The sequence below is a fragment of the Equus quagga genome, chromosome 1 (genome assembly GCF_021613505.1).
Source record: "Equus quagga isolate Etosha38 chromosome 1, UCLA_HA_Equagga_1.0, whole genome shotgun sequence".
In the NCBI taxonomy this organism is placed as follows: domain Eukaryota; kingdom Metazoa; phylum Chordata; class Mammalia; order Perissodactyla; family Equidae; genus Equus; species Equus quagga.
In genome coordinates, this window is record NC_060267.1 from 74,362,306 (window position 1) to 74,382,617 (window position 20,312).

Below are 20,312 nucleotides of genomic sequence, written 5' to 3' on the forward strand. Positions count from 1 at the left end.
TTTGTTTATATTCCACAAATGAGTGAAATCATATGGTGTTTGTCTTTCTCAGTCTGGCTTATTTCGCTTAGCATAATTCCCTCCAGGTCCATCCATGTTGTTGCAAATGGGATGAATTTTGTCTTTTTTTATGGCTGAGTAGTATTCCATTGTGTGTGTGTGTATATATATATATATATATACACACCACGTCTTCTTTATCCAGTCATCAGTCCATGGGCACTTGGATTGTTTCCATGTCTTGGCTATTGTCAACAGTGCTGCAATGAACATATGGGTGCATGTGTTACTTTGGATTGTTGATTTCAAACTGTTTGGGTAGATACCCACTAGTGGGATGGGTGGGTCATATGCTATTTCTATTTTTGGTTTTTTGAGGAATCTCCATGCTGTTTTCCATAGTGGCTGCACCAGTTTGCCTTCCCACCAGCAGTGTACGAGGGTTCCCTCTTCTCCACACCCTCTCCAACATTTGTTATTTTTAGTCTTAGAGATCATAGCCATTTTAATGGGTGTAAGGTGTCATCTTAGTGTAGTTTTTATTTGCATTTCCCTGATAATTAGTGATGTTGAACATCTTTTCATGTGTTTATTGGCCATGTGTATATCTTCTTTGGAAAAATGTCTGTTCATCTCCTCTGCCCATTTTTTGATCGGTCTTTTTGTTTTTTTGTTGTTGAATTGTGTGAGTTCCTTATATGTTACAGAGATTAACCTTTTGTCAGATATATGATTTGCAAATATTTTCTCCCAATTGGTGGGTTGTCTTTTTGTTTTGATCCTAGTTTCCTTTGCCTTGCAGAAGCTCTTTAGTCTGATGAAGTCCCACTTATTTTTTTCTTTTGTATCCCTTCTCTGAGAAGACACAGTGTTCGAAAAGATAAGTTCAATGTCAAGGAGTGTACTACCTATATTATCTTCCAGGAGTTTTATGGTTTCAGGACTTATCTTTAGGTATATGATCCACTTTGAGTTTATTTTCATATATGGCGTTAGATAATGGTCTACTTTCATTCTTTCGCAAGTGCTTGTCCAGATTTCCCAACACCATTTATTGAAGAGACTGTCTTTTCTCCACTGTATACCCGTGGCACCTTTGTTGAAGATTAGCTGTCCATAGATGTGCAGTTTTATTTCTGGGCTTTCAGTTCTGTTCTATACAGATACAATTCTTTTTGAGGGAAAGTTCTCCACGTTGCTGTATAGTCTCGTGGAAGATTTCGGACATAATTATACTAAAAAATTATTTTTTGTTTACTGAAATTCCAATTTAACTGAGCGATCTGTATTTTTTCTAGCAATCCTACCCCCGGAACACATTTGACAATATCTAGAGACATTTTTGACTGTCACGACTAGGACTGTGGTACGCCTGGGCACACATCTTTTTGACGCTGGTAACCAAACGGCAAGAAAGCCAGACTACCAACTGCAGTAGGTGAAGTCATGATGTCAAAAAGCTCGTGTGTAAAGCGCACTGTAGACGGTAACGCGCTCTGCACACACTGGTTCAGCGCGCCTCTGACATAGAGACATCTTTTAAGCCCGACTAAGCACAGATCTTCCCGCCGCAGGGACTAGGAAGCCGTTCAGCGACAAACCGGAAGCGGCCGCGTGGCTGAGGCGTCCTTCCGCCCTAGCAACAGTCGTGAAGGAAGTGGCTGTCGCAGCCGCTCCCTGTGCGCATGCGCGCCGGCGCCGCCTGCTGACGTGGAGTTGGGCCCCGGCAGCCGATCCGGCGCGCCGCCCAGTGCGGGAGAGCGGCTGGGCTGGCGGAGCGGCGGCCGAGGCCAGGATGGCGGCGCCGCGAGCTTCGCGCCGGGGAGCCGGGGCTGCGGGCCGGCGCTGGGTGGGGCTGCTGCCGCCCGTGCTGCTGGCGCTGCTGCTGGCGCGGCCGGCGGGCGCTCTGGTGGAGGGGCTCTACTGCGGCGCGCGGGACTGCTACGAGGTGCTGGGCGTGAGCCGCGCCGCGGGCAAGGCGGAGATCGCGCGGGCCTACCGCCAGCTGGCCCGGCGCTACCACCCCGACCGCTACCGGCCCGAGCCTGGCGACGAGGGCCCCGGACGGACGCCGCAGAGCGCCGAGGAGGCCTTCCTGCTGGTGGCGACCGCCTACGAGACTCTCAAGGTGAGGCCTGGGGGCGCGGCTGGGCCGAGGGCCCTGTGGGGAGGCACGCGGCGCGGCGGCGGCGTCGGTCCCCCGCCGGGGGAGCGAGGTTCTCTGCGAGCCTGGCGTCCGCGCGGCCACCGGCACGACCCTGAAGAAGCTCACACCTTCCCACGTGGCCCCGGGAAAGAGCCCACACGGCCCATTGACAACCATGGGAAACCCCCTCGGGCCGTGGGGGGACAACCAGCCCCCTCGTTTTTGTGACAGTCTTTTTTACGCAAAGCCGTGGGCATCTTAGGATTTAGTGAAAGGCATTTTAATAACGGGCAAGTCACACTCGGAAAGCAGGGTGATTGTTATTGCCAAGATCGGTGATGGAACCCAGGAAAGGTCTCCAATATTGAGTGACTGTGCTCCTGCCAATTTGAGATGACAGAAACTTGGTTTCTGGGGATAGTATTAATTGTGACATTTAGCTCGGGTTTAAGGATCTAGAAAAATACTGAAAAGAACAATGAACAACCAGTCAGAATACTGGATGTTTGACTTTTGGCTCTGACACTCCGGTATGACCTTGGATAGTGACTTCGTATGTTGAAATAGCTGTTTCTTCATATGCAAAATTGAGGCCATCCTCACAGGGTTATTATGAGGATTGAATGATAAGGGTGAGAAATCCCTATGTAGGACCTGTAAATAGGTGCTCAATGACTTGGGTTCAAGACTCTGAGAATTTGTAATAGGCAATATTTTGTGACTATGTGTGTAGTCGTTTGACAAAAGTTTTATTGAGTCCTGTGGGGAGGTCTAGCATGATCTGTTTTCTTCTCCTATTCAAAAATCAAAACATATAAGCAATCACAAAGTGTAAATCATCTTTGATGGAAGTGTCACTGCTTCAAGGCCCCCATCATGCTAATGTAACAGCAATTGTAGTTTGAAGATTTTTCTTTCTAGCTTTTTTTTCTTTGGAGGCAGAGTTTCCCATGTTGCTATATAGTCTGCTTTTAATAACTACTTTGAGTGAGTATGCTATAATTTAACCATGGATTATTTTTTCAGAGCTGAAAATACTGAGTCAAGGAGTTAACGGCTTTTCGTTCATGCTTTCCAGAGCAGTTTGGATAATATGGAAACATAAAATGAGCATGCCTAGTTCACTAAATTCTCACTAGCGTTGGTGAGATTGTAATTTTTATTGGCAGTTAGCTGAGGAATGGGTGGGAGGCTGGGAAGGTGCTGAGGCCAGAGGCTTTGGTTACCTATTTAGGATGCAGAGTGATTGAGGAAGGACTTCGGAAAAATGGGAAAGAATTCTCCTTCCAGGGCAGCCCAGCATCTGCAGCCTCAATCTGTGTTTTTCTGCAGTGAGCAAAGAAAGTGGTCCAGACAAACAGCCAGAAAGCCTGGCACATAAGGAAGCACTGGGCAGAGGGAGGATTCCAGAAGAGAGGGCAGCAATAACACTGGCAAAGGTTGCCTTCTGCTGGGTTTGGAGATGGGTAGGTTTGGCATGAGAATGGTGAGCATGTTAGTAAAACAGGTGCCAAGAAATAGAGACAGTAGAGAAATTCTTGCTGGTGGGCCCCCAGGACAAAATAGTCTTGCCTCTTCTTAAAGAGACAAATTCGGAGGCTGATCTGGTGGATCTGTAAGGGTTGCATCTAAAGGTTTCTACCCCTGAAGTTTAGCACTGATTTGTCAGCCAATAAAAAGCTCAATAAAATAATTCGTCCACTCAAGAACGAGGAACTTTTGGGCAGTTAAAAACGAGTATGTCTGGAGAAAGTAACGCCTTTACTCTTGATTCCAACAGGAGGTGTGTGGTAGCCTGGAGATGCCTCCAAACAGGAAACGAGAATTGGAGTCGCACTGATGAGGAGGGAGTGAGGGAGCGTTCTGTAGTTGCCCAGCCGCACTCAGTGTTACTGCAAGAGAATGGAAATTATCTGTGAGAGAAGAGGGAAGGCTGGGGATGCTTTGGACCTAGGAAAATCAGGACCTAGCTGAGCATTATGAAAACTCCTATTTTAAATTTATAGAAATGGACAGGGATTCCACTTCCAAGTGGAAATACTACAGAAATTTTTTTTTTTAAAACTGCATTGCAGATGCCCTCTCCTGGAGTAAGGAAACAGACTTTGACTTGCTGTGTGTGGAAAAAGTTACTAAAAATAAACAGGGTGGTCTGATTTTGTTTCTGTCATAATGGAAAATTGTGAGAAAGTTGCCAGAGAATATCATCTCTGGGTAATGCAAAGATCTCATGAACTGGGGTCATCCAATTTAGACAGCCTCGGCCTTCCAAATTATCGCTTTGAGGCAGTGGGGATATAACCACTGTTTTGGTTGGATTACAACCACAGGTTGGAAAGAGGGTGTGTGAGGCATAAGAGGTCCATGTGGCTTTTGCTAAGAGCAGGTCAGATAGAATAGTGGGAGAAGTTGATGAGTTCTGGTGACTCCGGAGTAAAGACAAGAGGCAGAAGCCTATCTAGAATTCCACATACCATCTGGTGGAGGCAGCAACTGTAGACCTGGGACCACGTTTCATTTCTATTTGCTGTTTTTGTTATATGCTGTATCTTTCTCCAGAAAGAATATTGGTAAACCCTGTAGGAGGAATACTTATTTGTGGAGCCAGCCAGAAAGGAGGGAGGGAGTTGGGGAGACTATGTCCTCCTTGACAGCCATGTTCAGTTATTCCTGCCGTATGGAAGGAAAAGTTGACTTTATATTTGCTTTGTAGAATGCACAGGTAGATTCCATCACTGGAACGGTATATCTAACAGAAGTTGATTCTTTCTTGAAATCTGAAATAATGTAGTTGTAAATTCATTGGAGCCAGGAGCCTTTTTTCTTCCCCCATAATTTTTTGATAACCTTCTTAATTTCTCTTATTGTTGGTCTGTTCAAGTCTCTTAATATTTTTAATGTATGATATAAGTAGCTGTATTTTGTCCTTATAGTGGTGTTCCACCAAAACTTCTAATAACCAAGGATCTCTGAATATTGATAAATACGTTACCAAAATGGGAACTACATTCGTGTAAGATACAGTGGATTTATGACTCTGAGGTTGTCTTGGTCAGTGCCTCTTTGAGAGAGACAGATTTTTTAGATGGAGGTTGTTAAAATATACGTACACTAATGTGATTTAAATATAAATTAAATATAAATTAAATTGGTAAGGCAAGGAGATATTATCACACTTGGTCATTGTCATTTTAGCAACAGAAATTCTACCTGTGCATAGAGAGATTGAGGAAAATCAGAAAAAGAAGGATGGATTATAATGGAAGGAAAGGCACTCACCGGTCAGATGCTTTCACCACATCATGCTTAGTTCATATTCTCAAATAACTTAAAATTCCAGATCTCAGCAGGACTTGGAACCATTTTGATTTCACACACTGCCTTATATTTGCTTCATAGTGTAAGTTAAGACAGTGAATCGTATTTGGCGTATGTGACTAAAGGGGGTTCAGGGGATTCGTGGACTTTGGAAGTTAAGTAAACAGACTGTCACTGGCTGTGTCAACACTGGGTCTTTTTATGTGGATATAGCACTTATCACACTGCACTGTCAATATTGAGTGGTCTTTCTCCCCTCTCCCTTAAACCATGCCCCTCAGTTTTTGTATATATGTCCGTGGCACCTAGCACAATGTCTGGCACATCAGATAATGAATGTTTGTTAAATAAAAACTCATATCTGGAGATAGATTCAGATAGAATGAAAGTCGAAAGTGGATTTCTGGCATTTTGACATTGTTATATGAAGCCTACTTTGACATTTTACCCCAAATTAATTGTAATTTTAAGGAGTGGTACAGATAAAGTAGATTGGATGGGTATGAATGAAAAATTCCTACATGAGAGAAAAATTGCACTTCTATTTTTAAGGAGAAATTATGTTCTGAGGGTTTTTAAGCAAGAACATTAATCATTTTTGAATACACAATAGAATTGGATGAAATAGTGGAAATAAGCATGGCAGAGAAATAAGCAGATGAAGGCACAGGTGGAAAGGATGCACTTAGAAAAACTATGATTGGTAGAAAATGGGAAAATAGAATTTGACAGCATTTGCGAGATCACAAGAGAAGAACACAGCAAAGGTCTTGGAAGTATTACTGGCATGGAGGTTATCTGCTAAGGGGTGTGTCCAGAGAACCATCCACTGCTCCAGCCCTGTCTTGGCAGGGCAGTCGCAAGAACACTTTAGTGTCTTTGTGTCAGTCTTATTGATGGCGCAGGGCTTTAAGCACTTAGGAGGAATTTGGCAAAAAGGGGGATTCTGGACTCCCTGCCTTGTTATATTACTGTTGGTTGTTCTCCCTTCGTATTTTCTCTTACTCAGCCCTTTCTCTGACCAGTACTGACCTAGGTGCTGTGGGAGGAGACCATAACAGTGAAAAAGGCACAGTTCCTGCCTTTAAGCTTTTAATATAACAAGGAGACAGATACTTATTGTTTGGTTATTATTTGTTTAAGTTATATAATAAAAACACGTGTAGATTCTATCGCAGCACTGAGAGGAACAATTATTTTTTCCTGGGGGATTTGAGAAGAATGTACTCTTTGATCTGGATCTGGAAGTCACCAGGGTTGACGGTGAAGGGATGTTTCTGGTAGAGGGAAAAGCTGATTAACAAAACCATGGAGTCGTGAGTGTGCAAGGCTTGTCCAGGAATGAGATGTAGTTTGGTGAGGTATTGTAGTAGTGAGTATTCTCTCCACCAAGGATCACTTTTATTGTATTTCTCCCAGGGACTCTTTGTTTTGGGGGAAAAAATTAACTGCACTTGTTAGTATTACTATTTTTCTTTTGCAGCATTGATCCATATTTTAATCAGTTCATAATAATTTGGTATCCATAAAAATAGTAGAAATGATGTAAATTTCTATTATTGTTGTGATGCTGATAGACAGCCAAATTAAGTAAGCTTGGTGGCAGATCGTTTTCATTTCACATTCCAACTCTGCTCATGACTCCCTGCAACATTTGTCAAGGTTTTGAGGCCTGTTCTGGGTTTTCAGGCCTTGTCTGGGTTTTGTGGGAAAGATGGCATGTTTGAGAGTGATTTCTCCTATGGGCCCAGAAGAAGGGTGTGGTGCCTTATGTGCTGCCTTTGCTATTTCTGCTATAAACCCATAAGTGGTGTTTATTTTTTACTGAGCCCTTAATTCCAGTTGTTATTCCCTACTTATGACCAAAGTTGATGATCCACCAGATGTGTTTAATTCTAGTGCTGTGACTGCGTGACACTTGATGTTATCAACAACCAATCAGAGCTTTTGATTAACACAAAAACTACCGAGTTGATATAATTCTAGCCAGAAACCGTACACTTGACGTGTTCGTTTAGCTGGTGCAGATTTGTCATGGGTCAGTGGAACATTTGAGATATTCACATCACCAAGACCCATAGTACATTTTTCGTAGACTTTAGGGGGTCTACTGCTTCTTGGTTAGAAGCCTGTCAGGTGCATGGTAGGGAGAATGTTTCAGGAGACTGGAACATAGTTTGGGATCAGATGATGAAGAACCCTGTAGAGGTTTTAAAGTGGAGAAGGAACGCAGTGTGATGTTTGTTTCAGAAAGAAAATTCTGGGGACAATATTGAGGATGGGTTGGGGAAGGCACGAAGGTATTCTTGACTGAATTCATTTTATTTCCACTGTCGTCTTCTGGAATCTCATCATTCCTTTTTGGTAACTGGAGAATCTCTCAGTTGGTTCATTTCTCATTCCTTTCACTGAGGTTTGCTTCTTTTAAAGCTACAGTCACATTTTTCTTCTCTCTTCGGTGTTGGCTCTCTTTATTTCTGCATCTCCCTTCCATCCAAGCTGTCGTAGACTAACATGGGCCTCAGCACACGCACTGGAACTGTTCTTATTGAGGTGAACAATGACGCTCTAAGCGTCAGATCTGGGGGCTGCTCTGTATTTCTTCCTCCTGGAAGTCTTTGTGGCATTCGATGGTGTTGACCATGTGGTTCTTGGACCTGTTCTCCCTTGATGTAATTCTCTCCCGTTTCTGCTATCTTTCTAGCCGTTTCTTTTCAGTCTTCTTTTCCTCTGCTTTCACCTTAAACATTGCTTTTCCTTAGAGTTCTTTCCTTTGGGTACTCTTTTCTTTTTATTTTCGAAGCTCTTCCTGATGAAACTCAGCTACATCCTTGACAACTTTAAAATGTGTGTGGTCTCTAGGTTCATATTTTCAATTGTCTCTCATCTGAGACACAGGTACCCAAAATTAAACATGTCTGAAATCAATCTTTGTTAAAGCATAAATTTTAAAAGAGGATATAATCATGACTCTCATACCTTACATACCTTACAAAATGTGTCAGAGGTCTTTATTTGACTCATTAATTCATGAGGGAACCAATAAGATATTAAGACTCGTTCAAAAGAGAAAAAAATACCACAGGTTTATAGTCAGACAAGGAATGCTGAAATGCCTGTGAAACTGGCCAATATGACAAGGCAGTAATCAGTTGCATTTCACTGGACACACTTTGTCTTTCTGTGAAAAAGCATTATTTGCATTACTTCCAGTTTTCTGCAAGTTACTTCTGTCTCTACGAAGTGAAAATAGACTTTCCAAAGATAAGCAAAGGTGCGCTCCTCATACAGGTAGAGAGAATCCAGGGAGTGAAAAGATACCCAGTAATTTTTTTCTCCCCATTTCAAAATCTTCCACAGTTTTCCCCTGCATCTTCTCCAAACTTGCTGTCCTCTCCCTCTGTTCGTTATCTTAGAGTAACATGTCCACACAGTAACTATAGTTAGAAACGTCACTAATCGTGCTTGATGTGGTCGATTCTTAGACTCCTGTCAACACTAAGTTTTATTGATTCTGCTTGTTAGTCTCTAAAATTTCTTTGTCCCTCATTCCATTCTCTACGATACTATCAGTTATTTTTCAAAAATGCATATTTCTACTCAATGCTGTTGTTCTCATACTTTAAAACGTTTCATTTTTGAATAGCACAGACAATAACACCCTGACACTTCGGCTTGGCGTATAAGATCCTCTGCAGTTCTTATCCAAGCCTTTCTTCCTGGCCGCATTTACTGCTCCTTTCTTCCTCAATTTCCCAGTGCTCAAGCCTCGCTGAATCCTTTATATTCACTGATGCTTCTGTACTTTGACTTCTGCTGTTCCCTTTGCCTGGAAGACGTTTTCCCACATCTTTCTTGCTTTTCAAAATCCAGCACTCATTTCGTCTCTTCTGTGAATCCCATTACGGTGGTCTCAGGCAGTTAGTTAGTCCTCTAGTCCTTAGCACGTCAAATTGTGCTTTTCTTGCCAGCTAGGTTCTCCTAGATCGGAGAGTTCTTGAGGGCAGGACCTTATCTTGTCTTTTTATCCTTCTTTGAGTACAACACAAGGCTTAATGCCCTGCATAATTATTTGCTGAATCAAAAATAACTAAAGTTTCTAAAAGCTCCTATAACCAAGTAGATAGTAATACTGTACTATTAGCTGAAACACAGAGGAACAGATTTGGGTTTTGAGCATGTTGAATTTGAGATATTTTATTACATTTCAGAAGTGTTCAGGAGGTACACTATTTGAAAATAGGAGGATGCAGGAAAAGCAGACCTGAGTGTCCGTAGTATGTAGGTGATACTGCACGTCACGTCAGTTGTTGAGATCCCCTGTAGTCTGAGAAGAGGAGCCATATGAGAAGATAGTTGCACTAGTGACTGGGGGGCGGGGAACAAGAAAAAAATGACACTGATAGCAGTTCATTTCCTTCCTCTTCAGTAGGATGTAACGGCCTGGAAAAAATTGAGGGGAACAGATGCTATTTTTTTTAAAGAATCATTTGTATGTGTGTATTGCTTTTAAAAATAGGATTAATATGTATTTTTAAGAATGAACAAAATAGGAATTTTCATATATTATTGATTCCTGGCCTTTACTATCCTAAAATGGTTTCTACTATCTGTGTACTAGAAAAATTTTAATGTAAAACTGGCTGCAATATCACATTATTGCAATTTATGTTTATTGAGATCAAACAATTCATTGTTTCTGTCAAGGGCAAGAACGTAATATATTTTTGCCTCTGGGGAGGGGGGAATGAATACTTTCATAAGAGAAGGAAGGACTCAGTGCTTTCTTTGCTTGTGGGTTTCCTCTTGTTCACTTTTGATCTAGATATTGGTGGTTCTGTTCCAGTCCTCCTGCATATAACCAAGAGGATTGGGAGTGGAGTGGACACCAGCAGAAGCACCATTTTTGCCTGTAGAGATTAGAAACAAGGAGCTTATTGCCCTGCTTGTCAAGGCTCAGGACAGAGAGGAGGAAGAAACAAGTATAAAGGTTTTGGTTTTGGAAAGAAGTTGGAATCTCCTGACCCTGGGACCTTAAGATCCACAAAATTGCTGAAAGAAAAAGTACTACCTTATGGAAAGGTAAGCTATTAAACTGTTTTAAGGTTTAAGCTATTTTAGCCAAAGTAGTGTATTTTCATAAGCTATGAAATCAAGCAATCATTTCTGCAAAGCCTAAATTTTTGTGACATAATCACCCATCCAGCCTTCCTGCTGAGGTGGAAACCTCGGTGGCGGGAGATATGTTTATAGTGAGGGAGAGCCTTCCCAAAATTCCACTCATTTTAAAACGACATTTACTGAATGCCAGGCACTGTGCTAGGCCTTGGATATACAGAGATTAATGAGTCACCCTACCTATCTAGAAGTTCTCGTTCAAAGAAAAGAAAAAAACAATGATTACAATGTGATAAGTGCTATAATAAATAGGAAATATGTGCAATGAGAGTGGTCCAACTCTGTCTGAGGCAGTGACGTTTGTGTCCTACAGGATTAGTAGGAGCTCATGAGGCTGGAAGAAAGGGCTGGGCATTTGAGTTAGAATTATATGTTTAAAGACATAGGTATGAAAGAGCATCCTGTACTGGAGGAACACACCAAATTCCAGAAATTACTATCTGAATGTTGCTATGGGCAAAAGAGGGGAGAGTGATGAGATGTTTCTAGGTAAGATTGGGCCAGTTATGGAGGCTTTGTTGCATGCCAAGGAAATTTTAATTTATCTTATTAGCCACGGGGAAGCATTAGAGATAAAAAACAAAAAATTGCGGGACTACTTGAGTTGCAAGATGGGTAGGAGAAAAAATAAATATATGGTGTTAAAATAAGAATGTACCTGTAGCTCTCTAATTGGGTCCCAGTCTCTGTCTTTTCTTTTTTGCTAATATTCCTGGTATCCTTATGTTCTTACTAGATTGATTCTAAACTTTGTAGGTTACTAAAGAGTAGGATTTTGTCTTAGAGTGTTGAGAATTCTCTCTCCAATTTGTGCCCACCTTGAAAACCTTCTAAAGTGTATATTGTGCGTGCCTCAGCCTAAAATCATTTTCTTCATTCTGAAGAGAAAGCCATACACCAAAGAGTAAAGTTTCTAGCTGCTTAAATGCTACAAGTAACTGGCCAAACTTCTTGTCTCTAATCATGACCAAAATAAGGTTATAAATTTGTGGTGACCTCAAGGAGAAGAAAACCATCCTAAGAGAAGTCAGACTTGACCCTGAAACGTTTTGCAAGAATTAAGTAGTTTGAGGACTCATTTGAGGGCCCAGAATCGACCCCACAGGCTCTGGTTACAGTAGAGGGGCCTGACACAAGGTAGAGATTTTAGAGTCGTTGGTTGCTGGAGCATCAGTTGACCGTCCTGTTAGAGGTGCTCAGAACTTGATGATGTCACAACTCTAGGGACTAATGAGAAGATGGTGACCCTGGGGGAAGGTTTGGGTGAAATACTTGAAGAGGGATATCTACATTCTATGGATTATGACCTTTACTAAGATAAGAGAACAAAGAAGAGAAGATAGCCACTGGAGTGGGACATTCACAAAGCAGATTTCAATGAGACTTAAAGCTCTTGCTGTGTCTTTCCCTAGGAGCAGTACAGACAGACTGGGGAAAGGGCTCTGCGTAGATTGTGATGCTGGAGGACTACAGGAAGCTGATCTGTACAGTTTCAAAACTACATGTAATCTAGGAGGAGCAAGGAGAAGAATCATGTTTGAAGAAATAACGTTTCAAAAGGCATCTACCAAGATTGGGAGGCTAAAAGTCAAGGATGTCAGGCCAAAAGTGGAGCATTTCTATGAAATAAGCCCAAAAAGCAAAAAATGGAGGGAGAATGGGAAAATTCTCAAAGGATATCTTGAAGTACTCAAAATGAGATACATCAAGAGACATGGGCTTTAGTCTTCAGAGCTATTTTTATGACCTATAAAGTTTTACCCTCTTTCTGTTAGAAGCTCTGAAATATGATGATGACTTGTAGAAGGAATAATGGATTGACAGTTGAAAGTGTGGCCATTGCCACCAGAAAATCTTTCTTCGATGGAAACGAATATACAAGGATCGAATCTGAAAATAACATCAGCCTGAGCTCAGTTCTCCTTATGTAACAGACATTTCTCCCATTGGCCCTCTATATAGTGCCATGGAATAGGCTTTACATATGTTTATATCTAGTTATACTAGATACTAGTTTATCTAGTTTCAAATTCTAATCAGAGGTAAAAATATTTTGAATATAATGAATTTAAGAAAATTGTCACTGAGTATACGCTCACTCAAATTCGGAATTCTTAGTAGAAAATATATAATGATTTGAATGGGTACAGGGAAGTTTTTGTCATTAGCAAACTTCTTGTTTAAATCTAAGAAACTGCACATTGGAGGACTCAGGAGGGGCTCTGAACAGACCCAGGGCCTCTGTCTGTGATAGCAAAGCCCTGGGTGCAGATTTTGAAATGCCTTCAGGTAAGAATGTTGAATAATTCATCCTAGAAAGAAATTCTCTAGGTTAAAAAATATTTTTGTTTTCCTAATGGTTTCTGTTGTACTTACAGAACGTAAAGAATTTGTTGTGGTTTTAGTCTTTGACATTCTTGGACAGGACAGAATAAGTTTCCTGTGCAATAAAAAGCAAATCATAACCTAGTTAAGCAGCTCTTCAATCTTTGTAGCTCAGTACAAGATTGGCATTTACCCCTGTTAGAGATTGGTTACAATTAGAGAAGGTTTTAAGAAATGTTTTATTTGTGAACTTTCAGGCAGCATTTCAAAGTGCTCTGATTTTTTCAACATGTTTGTGTGATTAAGAAAGATCTATATGTTACCTTATTTATGAACTGGGCTGTGACAATGTTATAGTAGTAAGGTACTATTTATTTGTAACATGTTTTTATATAATATATGTCATTTGATATTCAAAACAACCCTGCAAAATTAGTAGGGTAGGTATTATTATCTCCATTTTACAAAGGAAGAAGAGTGAGTGTCAGAGAGGCTAAAACTTTCACCCAAAGTCACAAAGCTAGACTTGGACCATTTCCTGCATCGATGTTTCTTCAGATGAGCGTAATTCAATTTTGTAGGCACAGACTGGCTTCGTCTGCTTTTTGTTGTCTTAATCATTGCTTTCAATGGGAAACTTTCTACACAAGGCTGGAAAATGATTGTGAACATATACAATGGAGATAAACATTTTTTTCTATCAACAGTTACAGAGAATAGGTGTCAACATGCTCTTTGGTTTTAAGAACATGATGACGTCCTTATTAGCACCACAACACCGGCTGTAAAGGCATGGTTAATTGTTATGAAAGTGTTCGTATTTTTCCAGGAAGACTCAGGAATTTGGGGAAATAAAGTTCTGGGAACAAATTTACATGTACCTTTGAAGAGTGATGGAAATTTTTTTGATTTTGACAGTTTCGGTTCTTTTATGCAGATTGATCTTACATAATGATAAAATTCTAGATTTGACTTATCAAGATTATAAACTAAGGCCATTTTATGAAATGTCCTATGAAATTGGCTATCTTGCTATTTTGCAGGATGAAGAAACACGCAAAGACTACGACTACATGCTGGATCACCCGGAAGAGTACTACAGCCATTATTACCACTACTACAGCAGGCGCTTAGCCCCTAAAGTGGATGTGAGGGTTGTGATCTTGGTCAGTGTGTGTGCTATTTCAGTGTTTCAGGTGTGTATTGATGGAAAGGTGTGTCTACGTGTTCCTTTTTGTAAAATTTTACTTCCAGTTGTGATTGTTTTAACATTAGAAAAATATTCATTTATTCAACCAGTTGATAATATTGGAATCTTTGTCAGTGGGAAGTCCAAGAAATTGAGGATGAATGTCATTATATGACTACAGAAAAACCCAACAGCAGATCTTTTTTTCATTGCCCCCTTTATTTTCCACATAACAGCCAGAGTGATTGTCAACCTGATCATATCATTTACTTTTGTAGAACTTTTCAGTGATTTTCCATTAAACTTGGGAAAAATCTGAACTTCTTAATATGACCTCACATATGACCCCTCATATTTGGCACCTATCCATCCACCAAATGCTAGTAGTGCTTGCCATCATTGTAATAACTGAAAATGTCCCACACATTTCTACGTGCCTGCTAAGGGTGGCTTTTGCTGGAGTTGAACACTACTAAAATAGATTAAAAGAACTACAGTAACTTTTTATGTTGTTTTAAAATATCACAAAAATTTAACTTCAGCCTGAAATGAGTGTTTCCTACTATTATTCTTTTTTTTTTTTTCCTGAGGAAGATTAGCCCTGAGCTAACATCTGCCAATCCTCCTCTTTTTGCTGAGGAAGACTGGCGCTGAGCTAACATCCGTGCCCATCTTCCTCTACTTCATATGTGGGACGCCTACCACAGCATGGCGTTGGCCAAGCGGTGCCATGTCTGTACCCAGGATCCGAACCGGTGAGCCCCGGGCCGCCGAAGCAGAACATGTGCACTTAACCGCTGCGCCACTGGGCCGGCCCCCCTACTATTATTCTTAAACTAACCACATCTATCATGAATTCCTTTAGAGGAAAAGACCATGTCAAGTGACTAGACTGAAGTAATTTGCTAGTTTGAAAATTGTTTCTTCAGTTTAATTCCCAGAAATGAGATTAAATTTATGTGATAAAAAGAATTCCTAAGCTAAGGTTGTATATTTTAAATGCATCCGCTTTTGTAGAGGTGTTGTCTACAGGGGAAAGCAGGGATAATTTTACTTTTCTGTTTTAGATAACGTAATATCCTAGTGACATTTTTTTTTTTTTTGCTGTTCCTAATAGATCGCTACTAAAATATTTCAGGATATTATTGGTGTAACCACTATATTCACTCAGTAAAAGAGCAAGTCAAGTTTGAAAAGTAGGACTTTTTTTGACAATTAATAAAACCAATTGTGGTTGCTTATATTTATGAAATAAGTTAACGTTTCCTGTCCAAATAAGGAAAGAGTTCAAACATACTTGAATCTTTCAGTTCAGAAGCTGATTAGCATTACTATAGTATAGGTAGATGGTTTAGGAAAGAGGCAGGAATGAATATAGTTGCCTGAGTCTATATCCTGTGATTTTTTTTTAAACCAGTTCCTCACCAGCTAGTTTTGCCATTTAACTCCTCCTCCAGTACGTAGATTGCAGTCTTAACACAGAGATTTCTTGACAGTGATCGTAGGGAAGAGCCAAATGGTAAAGATGTGAAATCACAGGTGTGGTATGATTCCATCGGTCTATCCTCTGACCTTGGGTGTCCCTTGTCTGAATTAATGGCTTTTTGGCTCAGCTCAGGGCTTGCCTGACTTACCCAGCTTTGAGACCCCATGCACACATGGGTATTATTCGGTTGTATCTTGTACTTACAGACTAAGATGATTGAGGTCCCTATTTTTATTCAGAATGGGTTTCTCAGGGGATGGTGTTCACCAAGATGAATTTTGGTAGTAAAAATGACCCATTTTTCTTTGTTAAATGTTCTAGTTTTTCAGCTGGTGGAATAGCTACGACAAGGCAATCAGCTACCTAGCCACAGTGCCCAAGTACCGCATCCAGGCCATGGAGATTGCCAAGCAGCAGGGCTTGCTCAGAAAAGCCAAAGAGAAGGGCAGAAACAAAAAGTCCAAAGAGGAAATTCGTGATGAGGAGGAGAACATCATAAAGAACATTATAAAAAGTAAAATAGATATAAAGGGAGGCTATCAGAAACCCCAGATACGTGATCTTCTCCTGTTTCAAATTCTCTTAGCTCCTTTTCACCTGTGTTCATATATAGTGTGGTATTGCCGGTGGATCTATAATTTTAACATCAAGGGCAAAGAATATGGCGAAGAAGAACGACTGTATATCATACGTAAATCTATGAAGATGTCAAAGTCTCAGTTTGATAGTCTGGAAGATCATCAGAAAGAAACTTTTCTTAAACGGGAGCTCTGGATCAAGGAGAACTATGAGGTGGGTAATCCCTCTGCTGTGATGTCAGCGTTGCTCCTCTGCCACGCTACAGTGAGGCTGGGGCCCCAGGAGCGCACGCATTCCTCAAATCCCAGAGTCACGTAATGAACAAAGATCTTTCACTGAAAGTAGGACCGTATTTGGTAGTGGGACAGTGGGTTTTTAACCTGTAATTTGTCTTTTTTTTTTAAGATTTTATTTTTTCTTTTTCTCCCCAAAGCCCCCCAGTACATAGTTGTGGGGTTTTTTCCCTATGTAGACCACCGATTTTTTTTTCTTCTCTCTTTTTTTTTTTTGAGTTAATTTTTATTGAGTTAATGATAGTTTACAATCTTGTGAAATTTCAGTTGTACATTATTGTTTGTCAGTCGTGTTGTAGGTGCACCCCTTCACTCTTTGTGCCCACCCCTGCAACCCCCCTTTCCCCTGGTAGCCGCTAATCTGTTCTCTTTGTCCATATATTTAAATTCCTCATATGAGTGGAGTCATACAGCGATTGTCCTTCTCTGTCTGGCTTATTTCACTTAACATAATTCCCTCAAGGTCCATCCATGTTGTTGCAAATGGGACGATTTTGTTCTTTTTTATGGCTGAGTAGTATTCCATTGTATATATACCACATCTTCTTTATCCAGTCATCAGTTGATGGGCACTTAGGTTGCTTCCACGTCTTGGCTATTGTGAATAATGCTGCAATGAACATTGGGGTGCATGGGACTTTTGGGATTGCTGACTTCAAGCTCTTTGGATGGATACCCAGCAGTGGGATAGCTGGATCGTATAGTAGTTCTATTTTTAATTTTTGAGAAATCTCCATACTGTTTTCCATAGTGGCTGCACCAGTTTGTATTCCCACCAGCAGTGTTTGAGGGTTCCTTTTTCTCCACAACCTCTCCAACATTTGTTACCATTTGTTTTGGTGATTTTTGTCATTCTAATGGGTGTAAGGTGATCTCTTAGTGTAGTTTTGATTTGCATTTCCATAGTCGTATATTTTTAGTTGTGGGTGCTTCTAGTCGAGGCATGGCCTGATGAGTGGTGCTATGTCGGCGCCCAGGATTTGAACTGGGGAAACCCTGGGCCGCCAAAGCAGAGTGCGCGAACTTAACCACTCAGCCATGGGGCCGGTCCCCCATTTTTTTGTAAAGTAACTTGTCTTTTTAAAAGATGAACTTCAAATACTTGAATTGACCGATGCTGAAAATTTTAAGAATGGTCTAATTGGTTGTGTTAAACTGCAGTGGGATGATGTATACGTTTGCATGGATTTCACTACTTTTTAATTTTGCTTTTAAATTAAATTGACTTACTATATTGCCACTAAACCTTGGGCATTTTAATAAATACTATATTCTACAATCGTCAGCTATAACAATTGCTTTGAGGTGATCAGCTGCTCAGCTGAAGTCCTAAAGAAACTAGTAATCTCATCCTAATAATATTTTGGGTTTTGAATAAAATTAATTGGTTAAGGTATTAAAATAAGAATAAAGCACAGGGAAACCTTAAGAAATCTGAGATATATTTGGTTTTTTAGTTTCATACACATTCCTTTTTATATGTGGTGCCCTAAATATTAGATTTTACTGACAGTTTCATTCTGAATTAAATAAGTAACTTACTATGAATTGCCAGAATGTTTTGGCAAGTAGACATATTCAGCCTGCTTATAAATAACATAAAAATGGAAGGTAACATACAATTTTGCTCCTAAATTATTTGGAAGATTTTCTCTTTTTAGTAGGTTAAGCAGCCCAATCCACAAAACTGTCTTTCATAGCGTACCATCCTGGGCTGAATTATCGTAGGTTGTTATATGAGATTATCTTAGTTATTACTTCCTAAAATTTGGAAAAGGATAATTTCTTTCTGAAATCTGATGTGGCTGTAGAACTGCATTTGACGCCTTGTCCGTTTAGCTATAACTGAAATCCACTAAAAGTTACAGAAACGCAGATGGTCTTTGTTCGTAATCTGTGTGGTGTACTTAACCTTCTTTGGGAACTTTAATAAACTATTTTGAAAAACTAGTAATTATCTTTGAAAATAGAAATAGCCGTAAGTTCAGTTTGGAGACACATGTCTACACAGGTCATTTTGTACCTTGGTAGGATCAACAAATACTGAAAGTCATCAGTTAAATTTACAGAGTACTGTGTTAAAAAAATAAAGTGTGATTCTTTAATATTGGACATTAGTTGTAGAGAGGAGATGTGTAATCCTTTTAAACTCAGCTTGTGTATGATTTCAATGAGGAAAAGAATGTATTCCCAGGTTACAGAAATCGGTGACAAAAAATTAGTATTCTTGTACAAGATGTTCTTTTTTTTTTTAACACTGAAGGTTAAGGTGCTTAATTGCTTAGTATTTTCAGATGCATGCTCTTCAGAAGACAAACCGATACATTTATTGGGAAACTTTTACCTAAAGTTATATTTGAAAAATGTAAATATGCCATAAAGCTAATGACGCGTTTCCCTTTGGATCATAAAGTCAATTAGTGTTATTTATACTGATAGGTTTACAAACAAGAACAAGAAGAAGAACTAAAGAAAAAATTGGCAAACGATCCTAGATGGAAGAGATACAGGAGGTGGATGAAGAATGAAGGGCCGGGACGGTTAATGTTTGTGGATGACTGAAGATTGCCGGAATGCTATTATGCCAAACCTTAATTGTAACATTATTTTCATAACTGAATTATTTTAGAAATGTATCAGCTGCTCCTCAGCAGTAACTAAAATTCCTCAAATACTTGATTAAACAATAATATAGAAATTTAAACTTTTCCCTTAAAACTTTATACATAAGACATTTATGATTGTTCAATTTTTATAATCTATTTGTGGATTTTGTTAAAAGATTTGACATGAAAATTTATTAGTTGCCATTTAAGAATTTTATATGTTTAGTTAAAAGATTTGACGTGAAAATTTATTAGATACCATTTAAAATTTTTACGTGTTACGTGTTTATTCTTCCAAAGTGTTTCCTTACTCTTTGTTATAGTGCTGCATTTTTCTGCTTTCATGGCCTCTAATATTTTCACCAAACATAAAAAATTATAACAGCATTTAAGTACATGATTGTGAGTGTCTTTCTAGACACAGACTTCAGTAAAATGGTTTCAGCTATCATGCCATCTTCATTACAGTCATTCTAGGATTGCAGTATGTTCAGAATCTCTCTCTAGGAGAGTCTTCTGCTGGAATATCCTTATACTGTTTCCTCCCGTCATAATGTTCTTATCAGAGCAGAAACTCTCCAGGAGAGTGAGCCTACCTTCACGTCCTTGTGGGATGGTCTTGATTACAGTCATTATAGGACTATAAGTGTATTCTCAAACGCGTTTCCCAGAGAGACCTTGTAAGAAGGTCTTTTGTACCACAGTAATGCTTCTCCCCCACCCTTCAAGTAAAAAAAATAATGGAGCAAAAATAGTGTACTGAAAAGTTGTTCATATACCTGTATTATGAAGTCCTCGCGTGGTGAAAAATCCATTGTACATGGGTGCATTTACATGCATTTAAACCAGAAAGAAGAGGTGCATGGCTGTGTGCTGTTCTATCAATGAAATATAAATGTTTATACATGTGGAAGTGAAAGTAATTCACACGTAATTTGACTGAAGCAAGTGTGATACTGCACCAGAGTGTCGAGACACATTCATGGTAGTGAATCAATACTCCTGTGAAAGGATTTATCCGATTGCTTCATATTAATAAAATGGTTGCAAGATATCACAGTTCTGTTGGTATGACATTTTAAGTCAAAGATTAACATATTGCTTTTGTATTACATAATTTTAAAAGATTAGTGTAAATAGTAGATATTGAGTCTCTTTCTAGCTAAAGTAAACTAGTCCTTTTGGGAGCTCA

General features: G+C 39.8%; 1 protein-coding gene across 1 annotated transcript; it reads left to right on the top strand.

The window, feature by feature from the left end:
• The first annotated feature begins 1,735 nt into the window (after window positions 1-1,735).
• Window positions 1,736-20,177, top strand: DNAJC25 (DnaJ heat shock protein family (Hsp40) member C25). The gene is made up of 4 exons (XM_046671383.1): window positions 1,736-2,128; window positions 14,011-14,163; window positions 15,964-16,434; window positions 18,954-20,177. Exons 1-4 carry the CDS (start codon window positions 1,796-1,798, stop codon window positions 19,074-19,076), a joined length of 1,080 nt encoding a protein of 359 aa, XP_046527339.1. The 5' UTR covers window positions 1,736-1,795; the 3' UTR covers window positions 19,077-20,177.
• Window positions 20,178-20,312: the final 135 nt, after the last annotated feature.